Here is a 13,246-nt window from a genome sequence, read left to right as displayed (position 1 = left end):
TACAATTTCAAATCTGCCATTTATTAGAAAAAAAATGTAAGCAAATTGGCACAGTTGTAGTTCCTTTAAACTTTGTATAAATTGAATAGTATGAAACTTATCAGCAACTTGGGGATGTAGCTCACATGGTAGAGCGCTCGCTTTGCATGCGAGAAGTACGGGGTTCGATACCCCGCATCTCCATTTTTCGTTTAACTTCTTTGTTTTTTGGTCCGTACTTTTCCCTTTTGTTTTTGGAGTATCTACGACATGTCGTTTTACCTCCGTTTTTTCGTGTGTCTGAGTTTCGTAGTGCTATCCTCTCTACTTTGCACAGACTCTTGTTTCTCGCTGTGTCTGTGTTGTAAGCGTAGCATGGAGCTCTCATTCGCTCCCTCATCTTCTCCACGGTTTCCAGCTCTAACCCCTTATTGCAAGACCTCCTCTTCTTTTCCTTCTACTTTCGTTAAGCCAACTTCCAAACCCCCCTTTGCTTCTCTCTCAAAATGCACACAAAACTTGTACTCAATTGGGCTCTACAGAAGCTCAAAGTCCTTACCCAACTGTCAGAAGAGGCGAAATTCCATCTGGGTATGCTGCATTTCTTCCTCAATGATATAAATTACATTCAACTTTTAGTTTGTCCAATTGGGTTCTTCTCTAAGTACTATTTATTAGGAAATGCCACTATGAAACTTTGGTTAGAAGATTGCTTTTTTTTTTTTCCTTTTCGAGTTGGGTATGTTTGATTTTGCTCCAATTAGTTAATTTTGGTCTGTGTAATATTTTCCTTCAGCTGTTATTGTTAGCTTGTGGAACTGGAAGTTTCTACTTGATTATTATTCTGAAGTGATGCTGCAATTATGACATTATGTCAAGGTTTGAAGGACTAATATAGGGTAAGCGGTTGATAGTAGGCAATCCTACTATTGAACATGTCAAAGCAGCAAAAAACTAGTTAGAAGCTTGATATAGTTGTACCTATTTGCTTTACTGTGGAACATACCAATAGAAAAGGAAAAAAAAAAGGCAATTTGGTGTCTGTTTATAGACTATACTCCCTGTCCCTTGTTGCTGATTTTGATTTTGATTTTAGATGTGTTAGTACTTGATTCGGTTCCTTATACATGGTTGCATATAGATATGGAGACTGTAGTCTATGAGACTCAAGCCCTTTCTTTTTATGGTATTAAAGTGAAAGTGAATGCTGCCAGGCCCGCAGTCAAGTTGAAGCTGCTGGATCTGATCCAGTATTGACCAGAATTTCAGATTTTAAAGATGCTTGTTGGAGATTCCTGAGGCCCCATACCATACGTGGAACAGTTCTGGGTTCTACGTAAGTAATTACCAGACAGAACACTGATTTGTATTAGTAAACTGGTTTCATTTCCAACTCAGGCCAGGTGTAGTTGACCAAATTTCTTTGTTGTTTTGTCCACAGTGCTTTGGTGACTAGAGCGTTGATTGAGAACGCCAATTTGATAAAGTGGTCTCTGCTGTTTAAGGCATTCTCTGGTCTTTTTGCTCTACTATGTGGGAATGGTTACATAGTTGGCATCAACCAGATTTACGATATCAAAATTGACAAGTACGATGGGCGTATATTTTTACGTATTTCTGTTTCTTAAGCATACTATTAGACAAGGATTTGCGCAACAGTTTTATACACAAAATATTGGTTTCCAACAACCACAATAGGGTTTGTACACATTTTTTGTTGTTTAAGATCCATCACAAGTTGGCCCTTGTCTGAATGTAATTGATGCCTTAACATAGTTGATGAATATCAATCATCTGATCTAGAGAATCTTGATAGAACCTGTTCCTTAGTCATTGGTAAAAGAAAAAATATAGAGCCAGACGATCTTGACCTTTGGTAAATCATCTTTTCTGTTTTTTCTTTGTTTCCATTGTGTGACAGACTGTCCATGGACATTATTGCATATTATTTTCTTCGAACTTATTCTGCATCTCTCTGTTGTGTTTGCAGGGTAAACAAACCTTATTTGCCTATTGCTGCAGGGGACCTTTCAGTTAAATCAGCATGGCTTCTGGTGGTATTTTTTGTAGTGACTGGCCTGTTGATTGTTGGAATGAACTTTGGGCCATTCATTACTTCTCTATACAGTCTTGGTCTTTTCCTTGGTACCATGTATTCTGTTCCTCCGTTTAGAATGAAGAGATTTCCTGTTGCAGCATTTCTTATAATTGCTACGGTATCACTTTTTTTTTCCTGTTATCTAATCCTCACAATAGAAGTATGTGCTCATTTTTTGGTGATATATTTTTTTCTCCATTCCAAAGTCAGTAACTACTCAAATTGCTTGATATTTTTTATACATGGGATTTGAAATTCATGCGCCCACCTTAAAATGTCCGAATAAAAAGTAAAGTAGATAATAGTTAATACATTTATAATCATCACAATCTAAGCAAGTTCTGGTAAAAAAGCCTGAAAGTCATAGAGAAATAAAGTTAAGCATTCACAATTATACCCATGAAAAAAAGAGAGTAGAAAAGTGTTGGCGGAAGCAGACCTGTGAGTCACAGGAAAGCGAGTAGTTTATTTTAGAAGCAATGTGAAACAAAAAACAAAATTTTCCAAATATGAATATTACCCTCAAAACAGCAGTTAGACATTATTATGGCTGAAGCACCAAATGCTATTGTAGCATAACACTCTTTATAGTTGAATCGCTGCAATAGTATAGTTCTACTGATCTAATATAGTTGTCTAAAAATTTCTGTGCATGAATTCAAACAACTTTTGAGCAAGGAGCCTGGAAAGTAAATATATTATTAAGAGGATAGGATCTGTTCGATGACTATTATGGTGATTCACAGATATATTTTAAAAATTATTTCGCCTTATTTTTCTCCAATAGTAGTTATGTCACAAGAGATTAACAAAATAACTACTGCAGGTACGGGGTTTCCTTCTTAATTTTGGTGTATATTATGCCACTAGAGCTGCCCTTGGGCTTCAATTTGAGTGGAGGTGTGTTACTATTTGTTGTATTTTAACTGGTATGACTATACAATTGGATGGACTAATACAGGATTGATAAGGAACTGCTGTAGTTTACACACCAATATGGATTTTGAAAGTTAACAAAAAGGGACCTTTTCTAAATCCAACACATGAGCATTACTAATTTTCAATTTTATTATTGAAACAAATCTGTATTGATTGATCTAATTGTCCAACTTTCTCTTGTGAATGTCACTATATCCTTCTGATATTTTAGCTGTGTAATGTTCATAATTTAAATTTTTAAAGAGACTGATGCTGAAATTCAAATTCTACCTGCAGCTCGCCCGTGGCTTTTATCACTACCTTTGTAACATTATTTGCTTTGGTTATTGCCATAACAAAAGATCTTCCTGATGTAGAGGGAGACCGCAAGTAAGTTGCAGGGCCTAGTTACTTTCTGGCAGCTGATTTCTCATTTGATTCTTACCCCATATAGTACTTTCTGAGTCATTAAAAACAATCCTAAAGTTTGGTTATTAATTTTAATGTTTCCCTTTTTCCTTTTTGTTTTGGTTAATTTACACGTGAATCAGTGTACATTAAATTTCTGCACCCTCTACCCCATACTTGCATAGAGAGAGTGGGTATCATTTGGCCATGTAATTAGCATATTTGATGTCACTCACTGTAATTGTCAATGTCTTATATTATGCTTAACCAATATTGGTACTCTTTTCTCAACATTTTCAAATCAGAATGCAGCATTGTTTTTGTTTAAAGCTTAATATTCCAGTTGCCCACCAATGTTTATTTCAAATATATGCTTACAGGTTTCAGATATCAACATTTGCAACAAAACTTGGAGTTAGAAAGATTGCGTTCCTGGGTTCTGGGCTTTTGCTGCTAAACTATGTTGGTTCTATATTCGCAGCAAGTTTCATGCCTCAGGTGAGCATGTATCCCTTTGAACTTTGAAGTGTATCTCTAGATGCTTGCGTGGTTCATGCATTTAGACAAAAGCTAATGGCTTTGATTTATTGTGTTTGTGAAATTCTTCGTGTTGTCCTTTGACTCAAAAAATTAAAGCCTTTATGTTGCTTGTGTACAGGCGTTCAGGCGTAGCTTAATGATACCGACCCATACAATTTTGGCACTGAGTTTAATTTTCCAGGTTTGTACCTTGCTGTTTTGACCTCTTCACCACTATATCCATTCTAAACGGCTTCTTTTTCTTTTTCTTTTTTTGTTTGTTCCTTGTTTTTATGAATGTGTTACATGCCCCCCCGCTTTTCTCTCAATGCTCCAAGAGTATCACCCTAGCATCATTTCATTTATGCTTATGATATCACACAAATTTACTGTCGAAAATGGCATCCCACCTCTCTGTAGTTTCTTCTCACTGAATGATTTTTTCAGTTAGGCATTTATGATACTGATTCTTTTCAATATTAGGACTTCTGGTATATTTTGTGTGTGTGCGTGTGGTGAGGACTTGGGAGAATAAAGTGACAATGGCAACTTGTGCTGCTTTGAGCTTTCTAATCCGCATTTAATTGGATGTGAATGGTTTATGTTAGAGCTCTTTCGCACACACAAACAAACAACACTTAATGAAAAATTGTGTCTTATTGTTAAACTCTTATGCAAGTTTTGTTCCCATGTACTTTCAGACTTGGGTGCTCGAGCAAGCAAATTACACCAAGGTATAAAATTCCATTTTTTTGTAAATAGCATTTTACTGGTCTAATGATCAAGCAGTACAGTTTGGAATAGGATAATTTTGCACAACTATTTCGAATGATCTGTTCAGATTCCAATAAAATGACAGAGAGTATTTGATTCATCATCTGATCATAAGTTTGAATGCGTTCTGCAGGAAGCAATTGCCGGCTACTACAGATTTATTTGGAATCTCTTCTATGCTGAGTATATCATTTTTCCTTTCATCTAGCTACTCCCCCAGTATTTGCTGAATCTTGGATGTGTGAGAGAGAGAGAGAGAGAGAGAGAGAGAGAGAGAGTTTGTATCTTGTCAGCTTGTAAATATTGGCATAAGGAACTAGCATATGTTTTATGAATCCATCTGTAACTAGTTTTTCTTGCATCAAATTCTTATCCTATGTAAGGAACGTGGTAGATATGTAATATGATACTGGCCGATTCTTTTAAAGCCTGACCTTGATATATATATAGTTGGACACATGAAGTTTTTCTATGTTAAGTCCTTATTGTAAGACAAGTGCACTCATCATTTCTAGGGTTGCCTATAATATATTTCAACGATCGAAATCGTCATTTGTGTCATCTTTCATGGAGAATATGGACGTCTCTACTTTAGAAAGCCTCCATTTTAACATGACATTTTACACAAAATGTTAGTCAATGTAACAGAACGATCATTATAATTTTGAAAAGTCATGTGAGATTTTATCATAGCTTCATATATGTATCATACGCTCAGATGCTGACTAGTTGACCAATGTACAAGTTTTCTCTTTCAATTTTCTCACACGCCAAACACCTAATTTACCTAAACCAGTAATCTCCGAAGTCCAAAATCTAATCCATGCCTTGAAACTTTCCAAAAGTCCTTTTTCTTCTTCTCTTTATCTGGTCATCAGCTACTATAAATAAAATAGGAGCGAGTGAATTGACTGTTGAGTTGTGAGTGTGTCGGTGCTTTACAAAAACAAAACGAACGCGTTGGACTTTGACAAAAAAAAAAACATGTCGGGCTCTGTAATTAGAATGAGTCAGAATTAAAAGCATTTTTGCGGAAAGCTCTAGATTTTCCAGCTGCTCATAGAATCTAATCCAAACAAATCCTACACTAACAGGCCGTACTGTGACAGTACATGAGCTGTACTCGTTCTTGAATCACAATGAAGTCTACTTCTTGTCACAACTCGTGAACACATGGTCCAAATATTACATCACTCAAAAATTACTAGACCTGATAAAAATCATATACAATGTAATTCTCGTCCGAATTTTATCGGAATTACATCCGAATTTTATCGTGTTGAGTTCACAAGTATTAATACGATAATGACATGATTTTTTTTGTTCAATGAGAGGCCATGATTTTTTTGTTCAATGAGGCCAATGTTCAATCGCGAAACGTATGTAACACACTATAGTTACGAAATGTTGTTTTAAAAAATCATTTTTGCAAATAAATTCATCTTTTGAATTTGCATATTCAAACATAAGGACATTTGAGCGTGTAACCGAGGGTAGCCCCCCGCTTGACCGATTTCTCGGAATCGGAGGAAGATCTCTCAACTAAAACCTCATCTTCATAGGTTCTCTTCAGGCGTTGAATAATAAACTTTTTTGGTTTAGTAGACGTCAAAAGGAAGGGGGAGGTATATACGAAGCACTACTACTCATTACGATATGTTCTTTTTCTTTTATACAAAGGAGCCAAGTTCGAAACTATTTGTTGACTTACAAGTTATGAGAAGTAGTCCATAAATGGCGCATTCAAGATTTGAAAGCCGAATGGGCAGAACTTACCTACTAAATTCCACAGTACAAACTAATTTGATTAATAAATATAAAAAATACACATAGAGGGAATAAAAAATAGATGAAAGAATATCGATAATATCAATAATCTCGCGATATTTTGACCCAAAAATACATGAAAAATGCTGAAAATTCTCCTTGTTGCGCATGGAGGGATTCGAACCCTTGCCTCTATGAGAAACAGCCTAGCGCCTTATCCAACTCACCTGCGTACGTGTTTGTGATTATATTTTCGGCGTGTAATATTTATAACGTCTTTAAAATGTCTGTAAGCTAATATTTATTATATAGGATAAATTTCTATATTAAAAAAGACAACAAGGGAATTCGAACCCTGCCCATTTTACTCCTTCAACACCTTAACCACCATATCACTTATGTTTTTGTGAAAATGTGCTAAAATATTTATATATATACATGGTTTTGTTTTGAATTTTTTTTGCAAGAAACAAATTGTTTTGAATTATTTTGACCATTCCTTTTGACCACGCAATGTATAAAGTGTAAAATCTTGTAGTAATTCATTATATATAAATGATTATGGTGTGTTTAATCTTTTTTCATTAATTACTACATATTTTCTACACTCACAGTGTTTGCCAGCTCGCTATATAATCAACTTAAATCAGTTAAATCCATCATGCAATGCATTTCCTTCCAATTTTTTATGATAAACTAATAGATAATTGACTAAATAAACATCCTGCAAAGTTTCAATAAAAATTTCCAAGTTTTTCTTACAATTTCCGTGGTTTTTATTCAATTTTTATCGATATCGATAATATCCCGATATTTCCATCAAAATTTCCGTGTTTTTGGCTGACCGATATTTCCGATATCACCGATATTTTAGACCTTGATCAAAATAGATTCACTTGTATCGGTTAAGGGAGCTGCAAAAAAAAATATAGATTCAAGACACTTAAAACATATTCTAATCTTCACATACACACTTAACCAAAACAAAACAAATAACATTTAACCAAAACAAAACAAATATCATTTAACAAAAAAAAAAAAATACCAGTTAACTAAAACAAAACAAATATAACCAAAACCCAAATCACATTGCAGTTTCCCGAAAAGACAAATATTCAATGTAACTTAAAAAATACCAGTTTGACAGTCACATTGCCAAACTCCATTTTGGGAATTAACATCATCACATTTGTTGTAATTCCATTAAAAGTTATCATTCATATCATATTATCAGTTCCTAGCCTTGGAAGTTTAAACTTTAAAACCAAAGCTTGAAGCAACCAACACATAGAGTTTGAGAATAACCTGTATTTTTGCCTATTAATCGAAACCCGCTGAGAATAACCTGCAAAATTAAGAAAAAAGTGCATTAATTTCAACAGAATTAAGAAACCCTAATAATCCACTAAACCAACAAAATACCAGAATTTCATAAAACCTTAAAAATTAGTATGTTTACCTTTTAAAATCAATTGAATTAGAGGCTAGAGACGACGAAGACGACGCCGTAGCCGTCGTCGTCGATTTGGTGAGCAGCTGAGGTCGAGTCGACAGAGAAGGTGAGATTGAGAGAGAAACAGACAGAGAGATATAGGGGGTGAGTGAGACAAGAAACGGGTGTAAATCGAGAACTGTAGCCGCCGCCGTCTTCGATTTGGTAAGGATGGAAGCGAGTGAGAACGAGAGGAAGCTGTCAATCGATTATAGTAGAGATTAAGGATTGCGAGGTTAAGTTTGGAGAGAGAGAATGAGTCTCGCGACAGAGAGCGCGCGCGATAGAGACGGCGACCGATGAGGTGAGGGTTAGTCTCATATCGGGAGAGAAATAGTGTAGGGTTTCGTGAGTGGGTGAGAGAGAGATACGGAATGAGAGTCTGAGAGGGTTATTGAAAAAATAATAAATAAATAATTGAGAGAGGTTCTGATATAGTGCGAGCAGACTCACCCAAAGTTCTTACTTAAGCCAATGAGACAACGCCATGTGTCAAATGCATATATAATTAAGGACTAACGTCATTTTAGTCCCTGGAGGTTTAGGGTCATTATCGAAATGGGCCCCTAGGTTTCAATTTCATCAATTTCGTACCTGACATTTCAAAAACTTACCAATTTACACCGGCCATTACATTGACCGTCAGGTCAGACGCTAAATGATGACGTGGCAGTCGTGGGTCCCACCACATAATCTAACTAGCCAGTCGAAATAGTCCAGACGAAGGGCATTTTCGGGAATTTTTTTAATTTATTTTTAAAATGGAAGTTAAATGTCTGCGTTGGGCTCGCCTTCCAAGGATCTCGTTCCAATATCCAAGGCTTGGACAATGAAATCAAACAAAAGAAAGGAAAAAATTTGTTGTTTCTAAGTTTTCGAGAGAGACTGAGACTGAGAGAGGGTTTCTTCGAAATCTTGAAAGAATCTTCATCCAGTGCAAAAATCAAACTACAAACGGAGGTTTGGGAAAGAACTAAAGAATATGAGTTGGGCACTTCGTCCCACAGGATATGGACAACCTTTCTACGGTACGTATGGGTTACTATGCTAAGATTCTTGGCAAATGGTGTTTTTCGAATGAAACTTGCCTATTGGAAACAAGGGTTTTTATAATGGATGTTGATTGTGAGTTTCGAGTTAGGTGTGTCTTACTATTACTGTGTCAATTTAATTGGCTTTTATATGTGGTCCTACAATGACAGTAATGCTTTCCTTTTGTGTATGTGTGTACTGGCATGAAAAGTTTGGCTTTTGTGTCTTTTTGTGTGGTAAAATGATTTGTCTTTTATATTTGGAAAATGATTTGTGTCTTTTTGTATGTGTAAACAGCCTTGAATGTATTTTTGTTAGGGACTAAAATTTATGTGTGCCTTTTGACATGTAGGGGATGAGGATGGATTTTCTATTGAATTGTATCACAATGGTGAACTAAGAGGTAACTATTATGTGAATGGGTAAAGGAGTTAGGGTACGAAGGTATCATTAACTACTGGTACAATATTCCAGGTGGTCATTTTGATGGTGGTCTAGTTAAGCTGAGTGAGGATGCAGATGTTTTAGACATGCTAACATTTGTGCCAGACACTAGGTTGATAAATATATTCCTAGAACATGTGTTGGCATGCAGTCAAGAGCAATTTTACAGTCAAGTGGCTTCAAACATATTTATAAATTTAGATGATGATTTTGAGACCAACACTGGGGTAGTGATTGAAGAACTTGATGACAATTATGGTGCCATTGTTCCAATGGGTGGCGGAGTATCCCAGGTGGGAAAGGTGAAAAAAACAAGTGTTGTAATAGAAGAGTTGAATCAAGAAGGGTTTAATGGACAAGGAAGTGGACAAGGCAAAGAGTTGAATCAAGAAGGGTTTAATGAACAAGCAAGTGGACAAGGCAAAGAGTTGAATCAAGAAGGGTTTAATGAACAAGTAGGTGGAGAAGGCAAAGAGTTGAATCAAGAAGGGTTGACTGATGAAGCTTCTACAAAAGGCAAAGAAAAGGCTACTGTCAATAATGAGGGTTCTTCTAACAAAGGCAAAGGCAAACATAAAGTGACGGATGACATGTCACATAGGGTCAAGTCTGCTTTTGGTAAAAAAAGATGCAAGGGATTGAGGAGGAAAAATAATGTTCAACAGAAACACAAAGAAGCTGTGGAAGGAACTGTTGAGGGCATTAGGACCGAGTCCAAAAGCCATTCCATGAAGTTGAGAAGTGGAAGAAGATATGCAAATGCTGCAGACTTTGAAGATTTTGATGATGATTTTGTTGATAGTGAGGACTATGATTATGTGATTTCCAAGAACTGTAGTGAAGATGGAGATGAAGATGAAGATGATGCTTCTTTTGAAAAATGGGTGGATGACCAAACTGAATGGACAGGGTGAAAGAAACTGGGAATGAGGCTGCTCCTGATTGACCTACAGATGTTGAATTGGATTCTGAAGATTCTGAGTGTAAGGATTATGCCAACTGTAATTCTGACCATGAAGGTGATAAGAATTGGCCAGAGTTCAATGCTGCAACTGACATGGCAGATCCAAAGTTTGAGATTGGCATGTTGTTTACTGATTGTAAAGTCTTTAGGACAGCTGTCAGAGAACACGCCATCTTGCAGAAAAGGGATGTTGTATTTATTAGGAGTGAGGCTTTGAAGCTGAAGGCAGTTTGTAGGGACCCAGATTGTGAGTGGATGATATATGCTTCAAAAATGCAACATGAGAACACATTGCAAGTGAAGACATATGTATGTGAGCACACATGTACACAGTTATGGGAGAACCCTAATGTCAAGTCAACTTGGATAAGCAAGAAATATGTTGAGACATTAAAGACCAATCCTCAGTGGCCAGTCAGCTCATTCAAGGAGACTGTTGAGAAGGATTATAATACAGGGGTGTCAAAACAACAAGTGTATAGGGCAAAAGAGAAGGCACTAAAGTTGATTGAGGGCATTTTTAATGAACAATATTCAAGAATATGGGATTATTGTCAGGAATTAAGGAACACTAATCCAGGAACCACAGCAATGGTTAAGTGATAAGTTCATAAATTTACACATTTATGTACTCTTTATACTTAGTTTTTGTAAGAGAATTTGGTTTAAAAAGGACTTATTACTTTATTTTCTCAATTTTCAGCTTTCCAGAGCAAGTAATTTGTTTTCAACGGAAATACAACTTTTTGGTGGAGTTTTAGTACGAGACCAATTGGAGATGAAAGCTAAGATCTTGAAGATGATTGTGGAATTTTTCTAGAATTTTTGGAGCATCCAATGAGAGCAGTCTTTGAAGTTAAGTCAGCATAAGATGCAATCTTGTCAAAACTGTGCTGCTGTGGAAGAATGACCATTTGAAGACTTTCCTGATTTTTCCTCAAGGCGTGCGATATATGAATGGAAAGATAAGACAAAAATCTACAATTTACATATTTTTCCCGATTTTTCTTGGAGAAGGAACAACCCCAAACGTGCAAACAAAGTAACTGACATGTTATCCCAGTCCAAGTAGGAAGAGGAGTCAAGTACTTACCCATTTTGGATTTATGTTTTAATTAGGTTTTTCTTTATTGTTGGGCTGCTGTAAAAGCCCAGCTAGGGTAAGAATAGATGTGGGGTGTCTTATTTAAGATGAGAAACAACTCCTGAGGGGGGACTTTTTGACGACCCATTCATCAAGAGGAGAATACGGCTCTAGGAGTTTGCGTGCGACGTTGTATTTCAGGGTTTCTTCTTTCACTCTTATGATATTATTTTTCTGTGTTTTTAATTATGTTCATGTGTAACTAAACCTTAATCTAGGGCGGGGTTAAGCCCTAGCATGATGATATAGTACTGTATGTTTATTTATCCATTAATGTGATTTTGTGTTTGAACATTTAATTGCCGAGTGTTATACTGGTTATGTGCTTTGATGCTTGATCACCATTATGGTATATGACTAAGTTATATGATGCAAAATTGAGTGAATGCCACACTGATTTTGAGTATGCTTCTTGCAATTAAAAGGTGTGATTACTTAGGGTAAATGCCATGCCATAAGAATTACATGATTGATTTGGTTACTCGTGCTCATCGTACTCTTCATGTTTATATCTAGCCTAAATGCCATAGGGAGATTGCATGTTGTAGGAATTATTCTAGCCTAAATGCCATAGGGAGAATAAACATAAGGTAACCAATCTTTATCCTGGAATTACCTCTTAATGGATTAATGAACGTAAGTGCTATATTGGATTGCTTGTGGTGGACACCTAGCCCTAGTGTCTTATCTTCCTGATTTTCTCAGCCAATTAATAATCTTTCAAAACTTTCTTCCCAATTTGTGTTTTATTTTATTCGCATTGAATCCAAAAATAATAATTCATTGATTTACAAGTAAGTATTTAGTACATCTTTTCAATTGACTTTAGTCTTCGTGGGAATGACCTCGTATTTACCTTTGCTATACTAATAACAGCCTTGTTCTATTGCGAGTATGGCTAAAATCCTATCATTAAGTGTGATTTCAAAGAAAAGTTGGGGAAACCACAGTTTCAAAGGTGTATGTTTGTTTAGGAGATGCTAAGGAAGGGTTCAAAGCTGGATGCAGGCCCATTATAGGTTTAGATGGGTGTTTTTTGAAGAGTGTTTATGCAGGGCAACTGTTAACTGTAGTGGGTATAGACGCCAACAATGAAACCTGGGTGATTGCATACGCAGTTGTGGAATCAGAGTGCAAGGATTCTTGGATTTGGTTTCTGGAGCTATTGGTTAAGGATTGTGAGATTGTTAATCAATTTGGCTTCACCTTTATATCCGACAAACAAAAAAGTTTATTGCTTGCTTTTGAGTAAGTGGCCCCTAATTGTGACCATAGGTTCTGTGCAAGACATCTTTTTAGCAACTATAGGATATTATTCAAAGCAAAAAGTTTGAGAGACAAGTTTTGGGAAGCATCATATGCAACCACTGTCCCCCACTTTACAAGGGCCATGGAAGAACTTAAAAACTGTCCAATGATGCATATGAATGGCTCACCACTCTAGATAAACCTCCAAGGCATGGGTCAAAATCACACTTCAGCACTCATTTGAATTGTGACATGGTGTTGAATAATCAGTGCGAGTCTTTCAATGGTACCATATTGGAATGTAGGGATAGACCTATTCTTACAATGTTGGAGTATATTAGATGTAAGCCGATGAAGAGAATACAGGGAAGAAGGGATAAAATGAAAAAATGGAACAAGCCTATGTGCCCAAGAATTGTTAAGAAGGTGGAGGCAAATAAAGCCAAGGCAGGTGCTTGT

At 36.2% G+C, this 13,246-nt stretch overlaps 1 protein-coding gene and 1 non-coding gene across 2 annotated transcripts; both read left to right on the top strand.

Moving 5' to 3' along the window:
* The first annotated feature begins 110 nt into the window (after positions 1-110).
* TRNAA-UGC (transfer RNA alanine (anticodon UGC)) lies at positions 111-183 on the top strand. The gene has a single exon. It is a non-coding gene; the product is annotated as a tRNA-Ala (tRNA).
* A 111-nt stretch (positions 184-294) lies between these two features.
* On the top strand, positions 295-5,174 carry LOC110748815 (homogentisate prenyltransferase). Its single transcript, XM_021948773.2, has 10 exons — positions 295-570; positions 1,194-1,315; positions 1,421-1,567; positions 1,970-2,195; positions 2,904-2,977; positions 3,293-3,385; positions 3,784-3,901; positions 4,062-4,124; positions 4,624-4,656; positions 4,830-5,174. Exons 1-10 carry the CDS (start codon positions 355-357, stop codon positions 4,902-4,904), a joined length of 1,167 nt encoding a protein of 388 aa, XP_021804465.1. The 5' UTR covers positions 295-354; the 3' UTR covers positions 4,905-5,174.
* Positions 5,175-13,246: the final 8,072 nt, after the last annotated feature.

The sequence above is a fragment of the Prunus avium genome, chromosome 7 (genome assembly GCF_965620075.1).
Source record: "Prunus avium chromosome 7, drPruAviu1.hap1.1, whole genome shotgun sequence".
Taxonomy (NCBI): domain Eukaryota; kingdom Viridiplantae; phylum Streptophyta; class Magnoliopsida; order Rosales; family Rosaceae; genus Prunus; species Prunus avium.
The sequence above is the reverse complement of the archived record's forward strand: the minus strand, read 5'-3'. Positions and strand labels throughout refer to the sequence as shown.

Bases quoted from the DNA above. Each gene is read 5' to 3' on its own strand.
- LOC110748815 (XM_021948773.2), top strand. From the start codon at position 355: ATGGAGCTCTCATTCGCTCCCTCATCTTCTCCACGGTTTCCAGCTCTA. The intron at 4,125-4,623 runs GTTTGTACCTTG...ATGTACTTTCAG, and splicing joins CACTGAGTTTAATTTTCCAG to ACTTGGGTGCTCGAGCAAGC. The intron at 4,657-4,829 runs GTATAAAATTCC...TGCGTTCTGCAG, and splicing joins AGCAAGCAAATTACACCAAG to GAAGCAATTGCCGGCTACTA.